At 40.9% G+C, this 20,684-nt stretch overlaps 2 protein-coding genes across 2 annotated transcripts; one reads left to right on the top strand and one right to left on the bottom strand.

Annotated features, from left to right (window-relative positions):
• Positions 1-510: 510 nt before the first annotated feature.
• peds1 (plasmanylethanolamine desaturase 1) lies at positions 511-7,485 on the bottom strand. Its single transcript, XM_069140163.1, has 6 exons — positions 7,271-7,485; positions 5,044-5,163; positions 4,860-4,951; positions 4,621-4,765; positions 4,258-4,470; positions 511-4,120 (listed from the first exon to the last, which is right to left on the bottom strand). Exons 1-6 carry the CDS (start codon positions 7,470-7,472, stop codon positions 3,999-4,001), a joined length of 894 nt encoding a protein of 297 aa, XP_068996264.1. The 5' UTR covers positions 7,473-7,485; the 3' UTR covers positions 511-3,998.
• A 3,090-nt stretch (positions 7,486-10,575) lies between these two features.
• cebpb (CCAAT enhancer binding protein beta) lies at positions 10,576-12,267 on the top strand. The gene has a single exon (XM_069141336.1). The coding sequence runs from the start codon at positions 10,927-10,929 to the stop codon at positions 11,806-11,808; it is 882 nt and encodes a 293-aa protein (XP_068997437.1). The 5' UTR covers positions 10,576-10,926; the 3' UTR covers positions 11,809-12,267.
• The last annotated feature ends 8,417 nt before the right edge of the window (positions 12,268-20,684 follow it).

The following is a 20,684-nucleotide window of genomic DNA, read 5'->3' as shown; positions in this document are numbered from 1 at the left end:
TTTTTTTTTTTTTTTTTAAAGTCTAAATTGAGGAAAGGTGAGTCCTGCGGAGTACTTGAACTGTTCGTTATTGTAACAAACATCTTGAAGTGTAAGGAGAAGTCGTGTTTCATCTGAAATATACAAACAATTATTTGTTCATAGTCGGAAGTAAGCGTGGGGTGTGACGTGACAGCTGCATCTGTGGTGTGAGAGGTCATAGATGAGGTGGTAAACGTCAGGCTGCAAAAATGACAAAGGAAAACTAGAGCTGGCCTCCCAACAGGTGCCAGCTCATTCGTTTTGTATTAACAGGCCTTTTTTTTTTTTTTTTTTTTTTTTTTTTTTGTAATAGCAGATATTCATAATCGTCACTGTAAATAAGGACCCTGTTCATCAGTTTTATTGTTTACATGTGTTTTTTTTACTGTGACATGTCAAAACGTCAGACTCTTGCTGCAGAAACATAAAACAGAGTTTAAACCGATTATGCTGTGTAAGCATCTTTAAACAAAGACAAAACACAGAGAGAGCTGTTTATTAGTTTATTTATAAATACAGTTTAATATATACATTGTAAGCCTCCCAGATGGAAGACAACAAAAAGGCATCAAGGCATTATTCTGATATCTGAAACTCCATCACCACTGGCATACATAAGCAACAACATCCTCGTAGGTCTTGCCTCAGAAGAAGTGAGAGTCAAATGAAGGGTAATTTAAAGTCAGTCAATAAACTGTTTTCCAACATCGTTGGCAAGATTTACAGGAAATCAATCAGAGAGGATAAGGCAATTCAATAAAAAGTTCAAGGAGTATTATAAGAGTGTTTCCAACACACTTTACACCATACCAACAACTGCCCATCCCAATTACTAACATTTGCTTTCATTTGAATGGTTTCCAGTATGAAAATATTTAGTTAACCGCACAAAAATATCCTTCAAATCTACTGATGAAAACTCACGGTCTCCAAACCAAACAATGATGAATTCTACCTCAAATACAAGAGGCCGAGTTCACTGTACTGATTCATGGCTACGATAGAAAGCAATTTAAAGCCATTTTAGCCAAACAAATCTAACGTAAATAAGTGATTTAAACAACTTTTATACATGAAATAACGACCTTAACTTTACGAATTCAGTTTTGTTTTTTTTGTCACTAATTCACAATACACCTTAAATACAATCCTGAGATCATCTGGAGAATAATAACAAATAATGTCAGACTCCCCACTACAACAGTTAGAGCAAGTCTGACTCCAAGCAAAGATTACTGATGTTTGAGTTCCCGCTGATCTCCAAAGATATATTTTTAATCTGAAATTGTTTTGTTTATCTCCAACTAATTATGGCGTGTCATATCCAGTATTTCCAACTGTTATCCTTAGCTATTACCCCATTTTGCTGATTTACAAAAGCACAAAACATCCTTAAATTATTTAAATTACCTTTATAAGATCACAAAAAGCAATTTACTGAAGCGCCGAAACATCCAGCAGAACCAACAACAATATTCGTACTCAGAAATTTGTCTGTTAAAGTTCAAGCGTGTCGGACAGGACACTAAGAACGTGTTCTCTAATACTGATCATTAACTTACCTAAGGCCATCAACTTTGATACAGTCACACAAATGACTCCTTCCATTTACCATCTTACACTACACAACCAAGCGCACACAAAACTGCTTCTCACAATACTCTACAAGCACTATGCAATCTGCAGTGTATTCCTGCTGTTGACCTATAGTGAATAATCTTACATAATCAAGTATGAAGGATTCAAAAATTGGAATAGTACATAATGTAAAAGCATAACTTTGGCTGTAACATTAACTATTACTATCATTTAACTGTCTACTTTGACTACAACACCAGAAGCTTAACAAGTAAGCCTTTAACCTGGTCCACCTAACTGTGCGGCTAAGTTTGCTTCTCCCATTTAAACCCTGGAAACTTTTGCCGGGATATTCTTGGAATGAGGACAACATTTTGGTGGTTCGAACCTGGGACCGTCTGGTCAAAGTTTGGGGTCATCTTTTGAAAGCAGTACTGTTAATTTAATCTGGAGCGAGCACAGTCCTCCCTAACTCAGTGTCTGCTGTTCACAAAGTCAAAGGAACGCCAGTGACCAAGTGCACTGCTTGCACAAGCCGACATGCTAAATGCATGCACGCATTCTTACGTCTGCGCAGTGACATCTTGATTAGTAAAAGTAATTTTGTCATGCAGTTTGTTAAGTAGCTAAATTTCTTTTCAACTCCAGTTTTCCAATTTAGCAAACGTGTGTAAACTATTAGAAAAAAAAAGGCATTTTAACCTAATCAGATAAGTTAAGACGTAGAAGTTAAGAGCCTCTTATTACACTGCATAGTTATTTGCTGTACAATACATTTACAAATTACCAACTAAAGCATAAAAAAAAAAAAACTTTCAACCAAATAATATCATCTGTAGGATTGAAGAAATTCCTGGATCGTCAGCCTTCACTGAAGCCCTTGTAACATCACCGAGTCAGTTACCAAGAAGGTACACAATGGCAACATCGCTCATCGGGAATGTTACGCTCTGCATCTGACAGTCCCGTCCCATTAATACAAAAGAATAGCGAGATGTTAGGAGTGAAAACGATGTTACACACAGCTGGCACATAACTTTGGAGCGTCTGTGTCGGATTAGCTGAGACACGGACCCCAGAACAACGGCAGCACCGCAAAGTGCTGCAACTGAAACAAAAAATAAAAGAAACCCAAGTACTGCATCTGCGGTGTTGTAAGGCAGCTCGACGAAACCGCATGTGCCTCTTTCATGCAAAACCGCTTGTTTACCGTGAGTCAAAACAGAAACACACAACAACAACAAAAAAAGCGCTTTTCCACAGAGGACACATGACTACTTATTAGCGCCGGACGAATCCAGCAGGTACGACAGCATGATGAGTGGATACATGCCCGGATTTTCCAAAAGCCAAGCGTCAACACTGACTACAGTTACACACACATTTCAATGAGACTTTCTGTTTGCACCATCATCAAAGATGGAACTGTTTCGATGGCCGGATCACATCAGAAAAACAAGCAATTCCAATCAAAAATCTAAATGTTGGATCTGTCAGCAATGAAAGGCATTTGTTCTGCTTTAACATCTTGATGGTAGCATTAGCACTCCCTCTGTCACTGGAGTCATTGTCTCAGGCTGACAAATCCATAATCAAACTATTAAATATGGCTGCGTTTTAGAATCAACAATGGGAGTTTGTTCGTATTAAAATAAAACTGACTCTTTTTTTTTTGTCATCACAGTCTTTAAAAAAAACAAAACAGTATCAAAAATGTGCAGCGCTGAAGCCAAATGTGCAAGTTGACAAATGTAATTAATTAATTTCTTCTTTAGCTATCAACATTGGTAAAGCATCCAGATACCCTATGTGAACGTAGCCCGGCTACTTACCATGACCAAAGACCAATTTTATTACTTGCACATCACCATCGTTATAAGGTGGAGATGCACAGACTGAGCCACAGATAATAGAGCAGTGCTAAATATAATGTGATTTATCCAGATGAAGAGTTGAGGCTTCAGAGAGAAAAAAAACAAAAAAGGAGCGTTCACTCTTTCACGTATTTTTTCTTGTGTTTGTTCTGAATTTTCTGACGAGTGGAGAGAGAGAGCGGGCGGCTTGTTTAATCTCCTCAGGTTGATTTCAAATGTATATGGCCACGCGTTCCCAGCAAAAGGCTTAGAAAAGTGATCAGTTGTGTTAGATATACAAAGAGTTAAGGATATATTGCAATATGAAGAGATTATCTTCATGAGTGAGTAATGAAAAATTCCATCAACAAAGCCCTCCTTTTGAAAAAAAAAATAAAAATAAATATGTGCAAGACTTAAAGCTATGGCATCAGAATCTGTTAGTTTTTTTCTTCTTATGGATGACAGTTTAAGAGGCAAAACAGGGGATGAGAAGTGTGGACGGAGCCAGCGTCTTCTGAGGTAGGGTGCAGTCAGCCTGCAGGGTTACTTCATTTTTCGAGCCCATTTGAGGTCGTCCGCTCTGGGCTTCTCTCCCGTCACACCCTGGATCAGATCCTCCAGGTTCCTCCAGAAACCCAGCTTCTCCAGAGGGTAGTTCAGCCAACCTGGAGGACAAAAAAAAAAAAAAGAAGAAGAGAGAACTCAATGTCAAATCTGCTTGGCTCTCATCCTGTAAGCATTTCATCTTCAAAACACGGTGTATTTATATCTGCAATCCCCCCCGAGGAAACAAGAGACGAACCCGTAGTGATGCAGAAGTACGTCTCGTGAGGCGAGACGTGATGGATGCGGTGGTGCTTGCGGGGAAGGATGATGTGGCAGTCCTGCAGCAACACGACCCAGAGAGGCAGGCCGAAGTACGTGTGCGACCACTTGTGAATCTGGTTGGTGAGGGTCACGAAGATGGCCAGCGCAAACAAGTAGCAGTACCAGGGGTACATATGGTAAATCTCCGCTGCAGCCGAAGGAAGACAGAAAGAGGTCATTTGTTTTGTTGCTGCTTTTATTTTATTTTCTGCGGTTTTATATTTGAAGAAAAATGCTTAGATCAGATTACAGGATGTTAATGCTGGGGAAAATGTCAGTTTGTTGACACAAAACTCACCAGGGGAGAGGGTGAGGAAGTTAAAGGCCATGTATGCTAGAGGGACGATGGTCAGCATGCAGTTGTCACCGTTGGTCTCAATGAAGTCGTGACGGGTGATGGCTGTGGGGTCGATGTGGTGCTCTCTGAATGGACGTATAAAGGCCTGCAGGACAGATCGGGCAGAATAAATTATGTCAAATATTTTTTATTTTTTATTTTGAGAGCAAACAGTGGACTTTAGTTGTGGCAAACTGTACCTTTCCAAAGATGGGTAGATCCACCGATCCCCACGTATCAGCCCCCCAGTGAACAAGTCCAGACGCAAAGTCCGCGGTCAGTATTCCTGCCACTGAAAATGAAAAGAATAAAAGCATCATAAAGACGGACAATCGCTGACGCTACGACATCCAGACAGGATACAGTTTTTCACTCGGTACTCACCGATGCCCAACAGGATGGACCACGAATGTCCAAAATGGAAATTGGCAAGGAGGTGAATGAAATTGAAGGCCATGAGAGAGAAGCAGAGGATGACACTCATCCATTCTTGACATCTTTTGCCTTGAAGAAAAAAAAAAACATGAGCATTTAGATAAGGACAAATTTGAAAACATAGCTTTTCTGCTTATCAGTCATACTTTGTCCCCGCTGCAGTCCAGAGTGACTGAACCTGATGTCACGGTAAATGGTCTGAGGTTAGTAAACTAGTCAGCATAATTACTTCTTATCAAATGGTTCTTTACAACAGAGACACTTAGCGTGGTTATATTTCTCTGCTCTTCGCTTGCAGTGAGCAGCTGGGCCTGAAACACCAGTCCACGTCTTACAACTCGAAGCATGCTGCCGCCTTTAAGTGGCAATATTTTTTTGTTTTAAACACTCAAAAAAATGTACGAAAATTATCCAAAGCATGTGAGGAAAAAGCAGTGCTAACATTATATCAGACATATACGTATATGTCAGCGTGTTCTGTCTTGTAGTACCACTCTGTGTCTAAAGGGGCGATAGTGAGTCACTGTAGCGTCCAGTCTACTTTCAATCCAACATGAGAGGAAGAAAAAAACTGTCTAATTTAAGTTAGTTAGATTGAATGGAACAGGAAACGCAACCGTGGCTAAAACTACTAATGAAACAGAAGAAAAGTTAACATTGATGTTTGTTTTTGTTTGTTTTTTTTCCACAACAGGAAACAGCTGTTGGTGCATAAAGGAATGAAGCTGGATGTCGAACTCCCAACGTTTCCTCTGGTGACCGGTGAGTAAACAGCTGTTAATGCTAACGTTGGCCGTGTCGCGATGGCTTATAAAAGTAGCCGACTGTTACTGACAGTGTTAAAGTCTTAAACAAACTTGGAGTATTTTTTTCTTATCGTTTCGGGAGGTGGTTTATTTTTCTGAGCTGTCGTAAAGGCGATCACCAATCACACCGTCTGGAAGTGAAATGGACCCTCACGTCACAACTCGCTTGGCTACTGGGACTAAAAATCTCGTCTTCTTCTGTCGCGTGAGGAGAAACAGGACGAGATCTTCACCGCTCGGCGATGTTGAATCCTTTGTTTTTCTAAAGAATGAGCGGACGCGAATCTATTCAAACCTTTTTTGTTTTTTTAACAACTGACCAATTTGCATCGCCGCCAGTCTGAAAAGTTGTATAATGTATTAGCAGGCGTGTATTTCGCATTTTGCTTATTCATCGTGCCCTCGTGAAGGCAAGTCGTACAGAAAAACTTGGTTTTAGTGTGGTTCGGAGAGAAGCCAGCTTTAACGTAAACTCCAGACTTGAACGACCGCCGTTTCTTTAGCCGATCCACCGCTAGGTTCAAACAATCAAACTTTAAAATAATGAATGATAAAAACAAAAATTAAAAAAACAAAAATGCCAACTACTAACCAAGAATACGCAAAATCAGAAAAACGAACAAAACTCTCGAGAGCTGAACTGGACAGTACAAGTGACTCACTATCGCCTCTTGAGGTCCAACGTGGCATTGCACCTTTATTGGCTTAAGTAAACCCACTCTGGCACACACAAGTCTGAAAAAAACAAACAAAAAAAAAGCTCTCGGGTTTGACACGAGGATCTCAAAATGCCTCAAGTATTTGTACGAGGTGCGTGGTGGGAATAATGGAAATGTCCAAACAATCCGGAGCATTAGTTGTTGTTGTTGTTGTTGTTGTTGTTGTTTTTGCATCGCTTTCGGAGTTGCAGTGACTTCGCAGCAAACACTGGTATGAAAGGTCACGGCAGCTCCGTGGCCAAAATGAGTGCTTGTGAAGCCTAAAGCAAGAAGCAGCAGATTCTTCTAACCTCTGCCCGATGCTCGAAATGTCAAAGCATCACAGCGACTCCAAAAAAACAACAACAACAACAACAACACAAATCTAACCGATCTCACATGCTTCCTATTGTGTAACTACACCATTGTGGCTGGAACAAGCACACAAACTGCCCCTGGTTGTCCGGTGTCGTCTAATGCCAGCAGACAAAGAAAACCTGCTGCTCTTGTTCGTTTATATAGTTGTTTTTTTTTATATTTACCCCCCGACTGTTTGTTTTCTTGGTAACTAAATAGTCGTCATGTTAACGCCACGCATGGACACCTTGAACCGGGGGGGGAGGAGGAGGAGGAGAAGCTCATAAGACGGTGCCGCTGGGAGGATCGACTCACCTGGCGAGTACAAATTGGCCAGTTCTCGGGCACCGGCGTGTTGTGAGCCCCATCGGGCCGCGCCCCGGCCCGGTCCCTGCGGCTCCGGGTTCTGCGTTTCCACTCCGCACCCGTTCTCGTCGACCGTACTCGCCATTTCTCCGCTGTGGGCCCGGCCCCTGTTCAATCTCTCTACCCACAGCTCAGGAACCAACGGATGCATCAACTTCTCAGCCCACAGACATCGCGACGTTTTCGACCAATCAAACGCGAGCCGTTGAGCGCAGCAGCCAATCGCCGAACGCGAAAATGTTCCGAAGACGGCCGGGCGACCAATGGGGAAGGAGGGTTGCGAGAGGGAGGGGGTAAGACTGCATTTCCTGACCCCACCCGTCCTGTCTGGTGACCGCTCGGCTCTTCAGCCCTCTGCTGGAGGTGCGCTTAAAAAACCGGAACAGGTGTTCCAGCGACTTCAGTCACCCGCGAGATGTTTTGATGCCACAGCTGCAAAAGTGGAAAAAGTACAAAAGATAGACAACATTTTAATCAGGTGCGGCTTGAACGGCTTTACGTCTGTTAAAGTTAGTTGGAGAAAAACAAAACAAGAATTAACACGTTAGTTTTCCTTCATAAGAAGGAAAATAAAATCCTGTTGACGGTTTCTCTGCCTCAGACGTACTCCTGTGTGCTGCCACTGGTTACTAATGGAGGCTGACAAATGTTTGCTGAAGTTTTCCTTTACCTGCTGCTACTTCTGCTACTCACGCTACATTTGAACATTTGATCAAACTGGTACTTGTAGCAGAGGAACATGAAGTAAAAGCTGGATACCTGAAAATGAAACTACAACTTACAAGTAGGCCAACAGTCCTACAGTATTATTAGAGAGATAGAGAGAGAGATGGATAGATAGATAGATAGATAGATAGATAGATAGATAGATAGATAGATAGATAGATAGATAGATAGATACATACATACATACATACATACATACATACATACATACATACATACATAGACAGACAGACAGACAGACAGACACACAGACAGACAGACAGACAGACAGACAGACAGACAGACAGACAGACAGACAGATAGATACATACATACATACATACATACATACATAGATAGATAGACAGACAGACAGACAGACAGACAGACAGACACACACACACACAGACAGACAGACAGACAGACAGACAGACAGACAGACAGACAGATAGATAGATAGATAGATAGATAGATAGATAGATAGATAGATAGATAGATAGATAGATAGATAGATTACACATCTACTGCAGGTTCAAAAGATAAACAACCAATAAGAGTCAGTGGTAATTGTGGGTTGAAAACAGGGCTAAGGACAGAAAGATGACTAAAAATCAACCCATAATTAAATAGATGAATATTTTTTTTTTTTTTTTTTTTTTTTTAAAGTACTGCTGATTATTATTGCCGTAAATAAACACAGTTCCAAAATGTCTGCGAAGTCCTGACAAAACTAATGAGCAGTCCAACTATGTGGCGAGAGGGCAGAAACAGGAGACAAACAGCACTCCAGCTTATCCATTTTATACCCCTTTAAAGTTTTACAACACTTTTACAGGTTAATGTTGTACTTCGATGCAGACTTCAAAATCATAAACATTTATGTACGTACGAGACATACTGCATGACCATTGGCAGGATGTAGGACAACCATACAATAACTTATAAGATATCAATAGTGATAAAACAATGTTAACATATACATGATACTGTGGCAGTGCTTGTTTATAATTTACACTGTGATAGTTTTACTTTAGTATTTAATGTGTGGATTACCACAACTAGAAAAAGATGGCAACTCTCAGGGGCCTCAAAAGCCTCCAGATCTCTATGAGCCAATTAAGTTTGCTGATTTGATTAACTGTAAAATAGATTTTTAAAGAATTTGCACCGGTATGTTTCAGCTGGTCACACATTTCTAGCGAATCACTTTGCTTCATTTTGCAGAATGCAGTTGTAAGACCTTTAATAGTTAAAATCCTGGGTTCGCTCGTTATTTTCTGTGTCTATAATAATGAGGACATGTAGTTTGCTGTGCCGCTTTACTTGAAACATAAAGGCAGCAGGACACATTCGCAACAGACTGGTTGCTCAGTTGGGGCCCGTCAGCAAAAAAAAATGTTCCCCAAAGGCCTCCTGACAGAGATCCTGCCTGATGTGTTTTCGAGGAAATCACCATTTTTTGGTAACGCCAGGCAGTTAACCCGAAGAAAATAACAGAACAAAACGTACCTCTAATTTGTTCCAGATTTAATGAGTCACAGAATAAAGGGTAACACCGGTTTATGTTGAAAGAGATAATAGAGGTGTGTTCCTGGCAACGTTTTTCATATTAAACAGAAAAACTGCTTTTGGCTGAACATCAGTTAAACAGGGAAATAAAAACATTTGTATTGACTCTTGCTGTGATCCCGCCGCTCACCACAAGGTGGTGGTAGAACGTAATCTGTTAAATTTGTCATCTACTGTAAATTGGCTCTGTTCCTTCTCAGTATTTTTCCCACCAAATAAGTGTTTCCTTCCCAGAATTGAGGGACTCTGAACAGAAAGTGATGCATGCTGTATTGATTGTAAAGGCAAATTTATGATCTATGATATTGGGTCTTATAACTAAGTTATGAATCATTATTCCGGTTCATTTGACCCACTGAATATATATATGACATGTGATGTGTCTTTTTCTGGTTATTTGCATTTGTTTATGTTTTGGTCTGAGAGAAAAACTTGTATTCCCTGATGAGACATTCATATAAAACCACATTGAATTGTTTGAGACAAACCCGTCTAGATTTCTCATAACACCCACCGCTGACCCTTATACAGTATTGGATTAGATGTATTATATTGTAGAGGTCCACCACACAACAACAGACTGGTTTAAACTGGTCTGCGGATGTTGGAGGGGAACAGCTGTCCGCAGATGTGTCCATGTCTGCTTTTAAGAGCATCACTTTTATGAGATGATTACATGAAGGTAGAAAATGGTAGACAAGTTGCCACCGAGCGTGGATTGTTTTTTTCCATTATTGTCGAGTTGATGAGACGTGACTGCAGGGGGCGTGAACGGACGTGTTGTCAACAAGTACAGTGGCTAAAAGTATTCACCACATGTTGCTGTGACCGTCTGGATCAAGCTTTTATTTTCACTTTTATTGCCACGTTAGTTTCATTTTATGAAAAAAAAAAAAAAAAAAAAAAAACCCACTAAAGGGTATATTTCCCCTTTCGGCTGCTGCAACAAACTTTTCCAATCGCAAACACGTAGCAGCAAACGCATCGAGTTCGTGCTTTTAGTTCAGACAGAAAGAGTCGAGATCCTCTGAAAGCAGCTCAGGTTTGTCAGATTGGCTCCGCGCTGCGCGTCACACACCTGCCCAGCCGAAACCCCGCCCCTCGCTCGGAATAAAACCCCTCGAGACAGGAAGACCTGTCAATTCCTCCCAATCCATGAGCTCAGCCTCTTCAAAGTACTTTACTGCGTGTTGTCACAGGCAGTGACACAGGAGACTTAAACTCAACACATTCCGACGCATTTCTCAACTGACACAGCAGAACCTAAACCAACTCGGGGCGTCTCCATCCCAGCCCTCCATGCTCCTGCAATCCGGCGGGTGTTAAGATCCATGGAAGTGGCCGGCTTCTACGACGAGGGCAGCTTTGCTATCCACGGTCGAGACAGCATTATCAGTCCCATCGGCGGCGGCTCTTACTGGAGGCTGGGCGACTCGATGACGGAGCTCGGCATTGAAGAGCGGGAGAGAGCGATAGACTTCAGTGTTTACCTGGATTCCGCTGTGCACTGTCCGCAGCTGGCGGGGCAGGCGCAGCAGCAGGAGGTTTTCTCCGATTTTCTGGCGGAGAACAAGATCAAAAGAGTTGCAGCTTTGCAGAACTACAAGTACTCGTTGCTGAACGAGCTGGAGTCGAGTCAGTGCGACAACTTGAGGGACCCCAGGGAGCCCTACGCGCTGGGTTACACCGAGCTGCAGGAGACCCGTGTGGATAGTGTGCTGAGCTCTGAACACGTCGGGAACCGCTACAGAGCCGCCGCCGCCGCCGCCGCCGCTGCCGAGAGAGACGACAGTCAGGAAGACGCAAAGATGGAGAACGGGTCGTCTGGCTTTGACATGAGGTCCTACCTTCATTACCAGTCCACCAGCGGCAGTCTTGGCAACATCTCCACCGCGTCCTCGACTTGCTCCAGCCCGCCCGGCACACCTGGTCCGTCAGGTAAAAGCAGGTCACCGTCGCACAGCGGCAAAATGTCCAGCGGGAAAGCGAAGAAACGCCTGGACAAGGACAGTGACGAGTACAGGCAGAGGCGGGAGAGGAACAACCTCGCCGTGAGGAAGAGCAGAGATAAAGCCAAAATGCGCAACTTGGAGACTCAACATAAAGTGCTGGAACTGGCCGCAGAGAACGATCGTTTACAAAAGCGCGTGGAGCAGCTGTCCAGAGAGCTGGCCACCCTGCGCAACCTGCTCTCTGCCACGGGACAATGTTAGAAAAGCCTCCATCAGAGACTCCGCACGGATCTGCTTGTCTAATCATTGATGGACTTTAGAGCCGGAGGTGATCCACTGTGCTGAAAACGGTACGCTTCACAGGTGAAGACAGCGACCACCAGTTTACAAGGACACTTTGAATGGGACTGAAGGAGTGGGTGCATGGATTGCGCAATCATTCACGACTCTTCACATGCCACCGTAGCTTTATTCTCAGATGTAATTTTGGTGTATGCAGTGTTTTCTGTGCAGGTTTTACATACATGCGAGTGAATTTCTACATTTTGTCTATTTGGAGCAGTGGTTGTCAAGGGAAGAGTTGTGCTGCAGTGAAATGATGCAACTCTTTGTAATAGTATTGGCAATGAATGAAATAAGTCTAATTATTTAATATTAAAAGGTGAAATGCTTTAATTGTACTTGATATTTTATTGAATTAAACAGATTTATACTTTGTTTAAACAATTTTGTTTGTAATTTCTTCTTTTCTGTCCTTTTGGAGAAGGTGAAGCCTCAGACAGACAGACAGACACAGACAGAGGGGCGTTATGCTTGTTTAATATTCACACACACATAGTCTATGTAATACCAGGTTTTTCAATTGCAACATATTGCAGACAAGAAATGGACTCCACAGTGAGGCAAATTTGCAACCTTTAATTTCACGCTGGTATGCTGAAACTGAAAAGACACCAATGCGCTGTAGGAATTCGGTTTCTTTCAGGCTGTGGGATGAATTTATTCACCACCTGTCAGGCTATAGACATTTAAACATCATCTCAGACCACCGTTGTCACAGTTTATTATAACGATCTGCACATGTAGTGCATCCATAAAGCAGAAAACGTCATTCAGTTTGATCAGAATAGAAACCTCATCAGATAAAGAATATTAAGATTGATTTTCATTTCTATCAAATTCAATAGGGAAAAAAAGAAGCAAGAATGTGACTCCTCACACTATTATTGGGTAACTCTCAATGCCAGTGCCATTTTTGTTTCTCTGCTTACTTAAATATTTGGCTCTAAAGTCCTCAGATCCTGAAATACATCCAACCAAATTTATGCTGAAATGAAACTGCTGAGAGTAGCAAAAAAAAAAAAAAACACAACTAAAAAGACCCGGTCACAATGCACACAGCATTGAAATGTTAGCTTTATCTTTAGATCACGGCTCTGTCAATAGTCTGCTGGGTCCACTGGCCCACAGAGGGGTTCAAGGTTGCATGGAAATTAATCAGCAACTAACCTCCTCATACAACCTCAGGTCACGCTTCAACAGCCAAGACTCGGCTGGGAGTGAGCGCGGCGAAGATAAAGTATGATCCCGAGCAAACCTTGTCTAAAACTCAAGTGGTAAACACTCAGCCGAAAATGTAGAAGATAAAAGATGGGAGTGAATAAGTAGGTTACACCAGACATGATAAATTGACAAATGGCTTGCGGTGGAATTTACCAAGCCCTCAGACAGCTTTTCAGTATGTGCACAATATGAAACGTATCTTGACACAAGCAAGCAAACCCCAGACAGGAGATAAAGTAAAGGAGCATTGTGGGATTTGTAGGTGATCCGTGACAACTCAGGGTGGGGAATGTTTTCCAGCTCAAACAGCAGAGAAAAAAGGAAAAAAAAACAACAACCTCCTTTCCCTGTTTCCCAAGAAATGACAAAGTTACCGCATCGGCAGTGAAAAAACATACAAGTCATATTATATTCTCCTAATGAAGCATACAAAGTGTGTGGTTCTGTTTTGTGCAGGGAGAGATGACATTTTGGATATTTCAACACACTCCATGATGAAGAGCTAAGCTTTTTAGCAGTTGTGCAATATCCTCCCTTTCCAACACATCACCACTTGAAGAATGCTACACCCACATTTAAATAAGTCATTGTTATGCTCCATGTGCATGACAATAGCTGTTGTGGCTTGACCTGAGGCCTCCCTGGCAAACAAAATAGTACAAATAACAATTATAGTCTTTTGCAGATTTCAAGTCCAATGTTGGGAATGCACTTAAAACAGTCACAGAAACGAGGCAGTGTTCTGGAAAAAGGGACTCCGTTGTTTTGATCAGCGCTCGCTGCTCTCGCTCCCTGCTCTCTCGCTGCTCTCGTCGTCACTGTCGGCGTTGGCACAGGATCAATCAAACATTCGAGGCATTTTATTTTTTATTTTTTTTCCTTTCTTTTTCTTCGATGAGCCCTCGTTTCCTAACAGAGCCCCACGCAGTCGTCCCCTGCTCCTGGCTCGCATGCTGACAGGCCAAAGGGAAATTCCCACACAGGATGACCTCTTTTCTTCAAAGTTTAGTCCGGCCCACTTTTTCTTCATTTTACCGTCAGTGGGCCGTGTCTGTCCGTAAACTCCTTGTTGCATCACAGCCCCTCCAACTCTCTCCTAAAAAACTCCTCTGATAAAGCAATACAAACGCACACACACGCACACACACACGCACACACACGCACACACACACACACACACACACACACACGCACACACACACACGCACACACACACACACACACACACACACACACACACACGCACACACACGCACACACCTGTCATCCCGCTGTCCACTCCGTACCAGCTGTTGAGCAATGGAAGAATTTTTGATACCTATGAGTCATGTTAATATGTTTGCAGTTATTTGTTCCTCAAAACACTTTTCATACGTTGTAACAGATTGTGTTTCCCAGATGACTCCCTAAAAAAAAAAGAAAAAAAAAAAGAAGACGGATGCTGAAGGAACAAACTTCAACACTTAGAACTATTAAATTTGGATTTGGCTCAGTTTCTCCGGCTTGTTTATTTTCACAGTGTCTAAACTGACTGTGGCAAGAACACACTACATGCATCATTGTTTTACATGACTAAAATGACCAACAAAAGATAAAGATATTGATTAGGTGTTGTTGCATCTCATGTTTTCACATAAAGGGTACTGAGCTACAACTAGTCAAACCAATAACAAACTTTTGATCATCGCATGAGCATTTTTGTCTTTTTTTTTCAAATATTTAGTACTTGTAGCTTCTCAAATATGAAGATTTGGTTCTTTTTTTGCCACACTTGATAGTAAACCGAACATCTGCGGACTTTGTGTTGGTCAAACAAAACAAGATATTTTAAGTTTGTCCTTGATTTGTCATTTCCTGGCAACTTAAACATGTATTACTCAAGAAAAGAAAAATAAACAGCGGATCAATCAATAATAGATCCTTTTTATTTGCAGCTTTAGTATGTTACTTAGTCATATTTCGCAGTTGTTGGTTTAAAAGGCACAGCGTTGCTCCAGCCGTTGCTTCATATCACCGACATGATCAACTTTGTCATTCAGTTACAAAACACAGAACACCCCGTAACAATGACAACAAGATATCTGTTATCTTAAATCAGTTAAAACCTGTGGTCAAAAACTACTTTTGACATAGTTTATCAATGCATCTTAAAGGCAAATTCCCTATCGACCACATTTCATGCACAATGGCAACCCAAAGTGCTTTACGGGTTTAAAACGATGTAAACAATAGAAGCAGCAAAAGCACACGGGACAAAAACAACAACACAGAAGAGTTTTGAGCTCGCACTTGAAGTTACTCAACATATTCTTAAGTCTTAGCTCAAACACTACTCTCAGTTAGCTATTATCTTATCTAGTAGACGCACAAACCTATTTCGCTATTGCAAGGTGTGGGGTACTCAAAGTTTTATTCTGGGTTTGTTTTTGTTTTTCGTTTACATTTTCTTTTTTCTTTAATGTGTCATCTTTCTTTAAGACTGATAAAACTTTGTTGGTTGTTCTGAAACATGACACTAACTTTTTGTTTCTAAAAATATTTCACTATCTGAATAGTTGATAGCAGACTGGGAGTTAGCTTTGAATCTGGACATTCACATATCTCATAAACTTGCTTCATCTCAGATTGACATATAACTGGAGCCAAAATGAACAATCTCGTAGCTCCTAATTTATCCTTCACTTGCAGTTGATTCATTGAGTCATGTTTGACTCGCAGCTACTGAGAAATGGTTTGTGCAGAAATATGTTGGCTATAGATAATCTGGCAGAGATCATTTTGTTAATATTGTTGTAGACATAAAAACATTTTTTATGTTTGTATCTATATTTTATAGACCCTGTTTGCTAAGAGTTTTAAATACATTTACACAAAAACACTAACGAGCAAAAACAATAGTGTCCCACCACCGTTGGTGTTTGGATCCATAATGACCAAAACGAAAGCCTTAAATACTGAAACTGATCCAAAATAGCTAAACCCATGTCATCAACAATTAAAACAGATCAATACAAGTGATTTTCTAAATGTGTGAAATTTAACACTTTGATTTTGCTTGTTTAATTACAGTTCCTCCTCTGAGTGAAAGGGACACCGGATATCCGGACCATGGGTTGTAACGGGAAGCCAGACCGTCTGAGCTCCGGTAAACGAACCAGAACATTATCTGTCTTGAAGTGAACCAAGATTTCGACATCTTTGTTCACTTCTGCTATTTTACTGAAGATGACTGTGAAAACGCAAAACTGATATGCAGAAGTGTCTTGCAGTCACTACACAGTAAGTGTCACTGCCCAGATCTTGTGTAACAGCAGGCCGTCCTTGCAAAACAAACGTTGGCATAGTTATTGGAGCAACATTCCCGTCTGAGAGGAGTTTATTTCAATACACTGGTCAACAGGTGTGTGCACAGAACACTGTAATGATGTATCATTAATGAAGAAATTTATGCATTAATGTATAAATGAAACCTGATAAAACTTCACTTTCTAGCAGATCCTGACAGGAAACTGTCACTTGAAGGTGTATGAAAAAATATTCTGTGTTTTTGAGACTAAATTAATACAAATATTATGTAGTTTAGTTTAGGATAATGAGGGACAAACATTTTATAACTGTCACAAAAAAAAAAAATCCTCTGAAATTGCAAAACATTATGACTAATCTATGATTCATTTTCAATATTCATTGATAAAAGAGTGCCGTGGTAGAGGGCACCACCGTGTAGTTTACTTGACAGTAGCAATACTCCAATGCAAGTACACACCATTGCAATAAAAAAGAAAATTGTACATTTCATGTTTTACCTATCAAAAGTGCATGAATATGATCAAAAAAAATGCTCTTAGATTATTTGTACTTGATTATTTTGATTAATATTATGCATTCGTTTTGTGGGACGTATCATTTTATTGTTTATTTTGTTCATGGTTGAGCAAAAACAATCACTTTGTGCACTGTTAGTTAGCTTAATCTAAAAGAACACATTCGATTTTACAAGGTGATCCTACGATTTGTGTTTACAATCAATTTAACATAAAATAAAACTATAGCTGTCAGATAAATGTAGTTTAGTAAATATATTTCCTTCTTAACTGTCATGGAGTAAAAGTGTAAATTTAATATTCAAAGTCAAATACAACACAAGTACCTAGTCAGTGAATTGCGTACATTTATTTTAAGTGAGCAAAAGATGACCTTTTTTTACGCTGTATTTCAGACATATATATAATATATATTTTCCTCCAAGCCGTATTCATTGGCGTTATAGATATGAGCGCTTCTCTTCAATCACTGTCACCTCACAATTAAAAAGTCAACAAATGATTTTTCAAAAACATTGATTCAACGCTTTTACACTACTGACTCCCCACAGATGAGTAATTCACTTCAATTCAGATTTATTTAAAGTGTAAAATCACCATCAGGCAGGATCCCAAAACACTTAACAATCACAAAAGAACATAGGTAGAGCAAAAACAAATAATACACAACCACAATAAAACATCATTAAAACGCCTCAGTGTCTCTACATGTGGTTTCCTAAAGCAGGAATATAAAAGAAACACATCCTCTCAGTCTTTCGAGGTGCTGAAGTTTGTATCAATATTGAAAGTTCAGCCCGTTACACTGTTCCTCAAAGTTCTCCTCCAAAACTTTCCTAGATTACCAGACATCTGACTCGCAGGTCACTCAAGCAAACATCCTGTTTTAATTTGACAACCAGGCCTCCGATATTGTGAGTATCATGGAAGTGAAAATTTCAGAAACGCTGCTACCAACGTCAAACACAGGTAAGGGTGATGTTTACATTTTTATTCAGTCATGGAAATAAATATGAACATCACCTGTCTATAGGACTAAAAATGCCGTTGACAATAATACAGATAAAAAAAAAAGTGGTGTTGAGAGGCAGCCCCATCAAAAAGGGCAAAACACATCTTATAACGTGTATTACAAAAGGACCGTTGTGAGCGAAGACCAGTAATGAAGGGATAAATATGTGGGAAGACTTTTTGCCTTCTGATCTTGTGACCGCATAGAACAGCCAGAGGGGAAATATTAAAAAAAAAAAAAAAAAATGAAACAAGTTTTATTTCTGAGCCACAGCAAAATGTACAGTAAGTACTTTGCTGTCAAATGAAATCACAGACAGCAGCTTGATTTAATAGTAGTAGTAGTGATCTGTGGGCTTTGACATGTACAGATTACTCAACAGGAAGTAGGGTGTGTTGACGTGGGTGGCAGCCATGAAAACATCCACTACCCACACCAGTTCAAAGTATGTGACGGTGTTCACGTTCGCTGCGATCTTTACCTTTCACCTTATTACCAAAAGTGTCTGTGACACCCGGTGATTGACAGGTCTGTGTGTTCTCTACCACAAATTCAGCGGTGCACGAGTTAACCGCGATCATCACTTCTTTGTTGTTTTGTTCCACTGTCGCGATGAGGAAAACATCGACAACAAACCAAAAGAACACAGTGATGCCATCTGTGGTGAGGCAGGCAGGTCAGCTTTGTTTACATGTGGACAATATGTCGACGTCGACGTCATTACTCCTCATCGCGCTCACCGACAGGAAGGATGCGGGAGATTGAAGCGCACCAGGGGGGAAGCACCGGGTCCAACCTCGCAGTATTTTACGTGCATAAACTTATCCCGTGATAGTCGATAAGTACATGTCACATCGATGCGTGTGTTTGACAGTTGCTGCAGTCAGGGAGGGGGGGGGGGACAGGAACAGGAAGAGGAACTGTTCACGAGTGATTGTCTCAACAGTAACCAAAGACATCAGCGTCTTACAGAGAGGCTGCAACAACATAGAGCTTTTCCATCTGAGCTGAAAACACTCATGCTGCTTGTTTGGCAGAAAAATGGACCTCATGACTGATACATCACCGTGGTATTATTAGATTGTTAATACTGATGTCCAATCAGCATTTTACAATTTGTAGCAGGTTGACCTGCAGCTACTTTCAACTACTTTATCGACAGTTTGATCAAGTGGCTCCATCAGATGTTCAAATGAAATCATCTGAGGAGTTCAGATAGGACTGTCTCTAACTGCTAACAATTACTGATAAAAAGGCCTCAACTAGATAACGTTTTTTTGTGTGTGTTATTTGTCACAAATCAAAATAGTTGTGACTCACTGGTTTCATCTTTAGAGCAAAAGACTGTAACTTTACGCTAAATATGAGGCTGACACCAGCAGCTGGTTACCTCAGGCTACATCCACACCATTGACTCTTTGTACAAATGGACGCAGTCTCCAGTTTTCAAAAGGGAAGCCAGTGTGGAAGTGCCTCAAAGTGCAATACCACTGAGGGCCACCAGGGGTTCGCTGGATCCAAAAACGTCCCCCTTGAAATACAAAGTCAATCCATTTTTTACAGAAGTTATTATGGTGTTGTTAGTTAAATTCACTCATACGTAGCAGCGTTCTGGTGGTCCTTCTGAAACTAATTTCATAATTACATATTAGACCTCAAAGAGAGAGCTATTTGGAGCTGTGATCCCTTTGATTGACATGTCTGAGCTCGTCTAAATATGGTCACTTCTGGCTCTAAAACAGCCTATTACGACCCACAGTTACGATTTGAAATTAAGCCACCTCTCGCAGTCGTATGAGTAACAAAAATCAGATGTCCCGGAGAATTGATGCAGTTCAGATGACCTCTTTATAACATGAGTGCACTTGGGTTCAGAAGACCGTGCTTCCTGTTTCCAACTAGTTTTTGAAAACCGGGTTAACTGACTACAAAGGTTGCATAACTTCAAGGATGTAGTGCCTTTAACACAAAACACTATTCAAGTGATCATTATTTTTCCCCGACCCTAAACCGAACCAGGGAAACACTCCTGTGGGCTGTTTTTTAAGGGTTGGAACAAACAGGTCAGAGGACTTGTTGCTTTTAGGGGCAAAAGTTAGGCGTTGTAAAAATTAAAAAAAACATTATTGGTGGATGTAGCCCTGGAAACAAGAGGAAACAGCTCAGCTGGCTCTGTCCACTGGGAACAAAATTTACCTACCGGCACCTCACACGCTTACTAATTAACCCATCACATCCTGTTCAGCAATCACACTGTACAGACATGACACTGCTGTCCATTAAGCTCTGAGCACAATGTTTACCTTTCACACTTAAACAAGAGATGCATGTTAATGTTTGGAGGTGCTGGTAGACAGATTTTATTACCTTCGGACAAACAAGTTGTTTATCCTTGTTTCCATTCTTTAAGGTAACCAGCTGCTGTTTCTATCTTAATATTTACTGCTACCAGTCTATTTTCCAAAACTATTCCTTTAATAGTGTTATTTTATAAACTTTTTTTTAATGCAAAGTATGAATCTGAGAAGTGACTAATTACCATAGCAGTCACATTCAGTGCAGTTAAAAGTGTAATATTTGCCTCTGAAATGTCTTGGTAAACAGTACCTGCGTAAATGTACTGAGTCACTTGTCATCAGTGGTCGATACTGAAAGCTAAGTCTCATTCCCTCCCCTGGCTTTTCTAAGCTTTGAAATAAGGGCATGAAGAGACATGGTACACTTGACAGCCTGCTCAC

Source organism: Embiotoca jacksoni, unplaced genomic scaffold (genome assembly GCF_022577435.1).
Source record: "Embiotoca jacksoni isolate LCO1_2020_lvr unplaced genomic scaffold, fEmbJac1.0.p SCAF_9, whole genome shotgun sequence".
Classification (NCBI taxonomy): Eukaryota; Metazoa; Chordata; class Actinopteri; family Embiotocidae; genus Embiotoca; species Embiotoca jacksoni.
The sequence above is the reverse complement of the archived record's forward strand: the minus strand, read 5'-3'. Positions and strand labels throughout refer to the sequence as shown.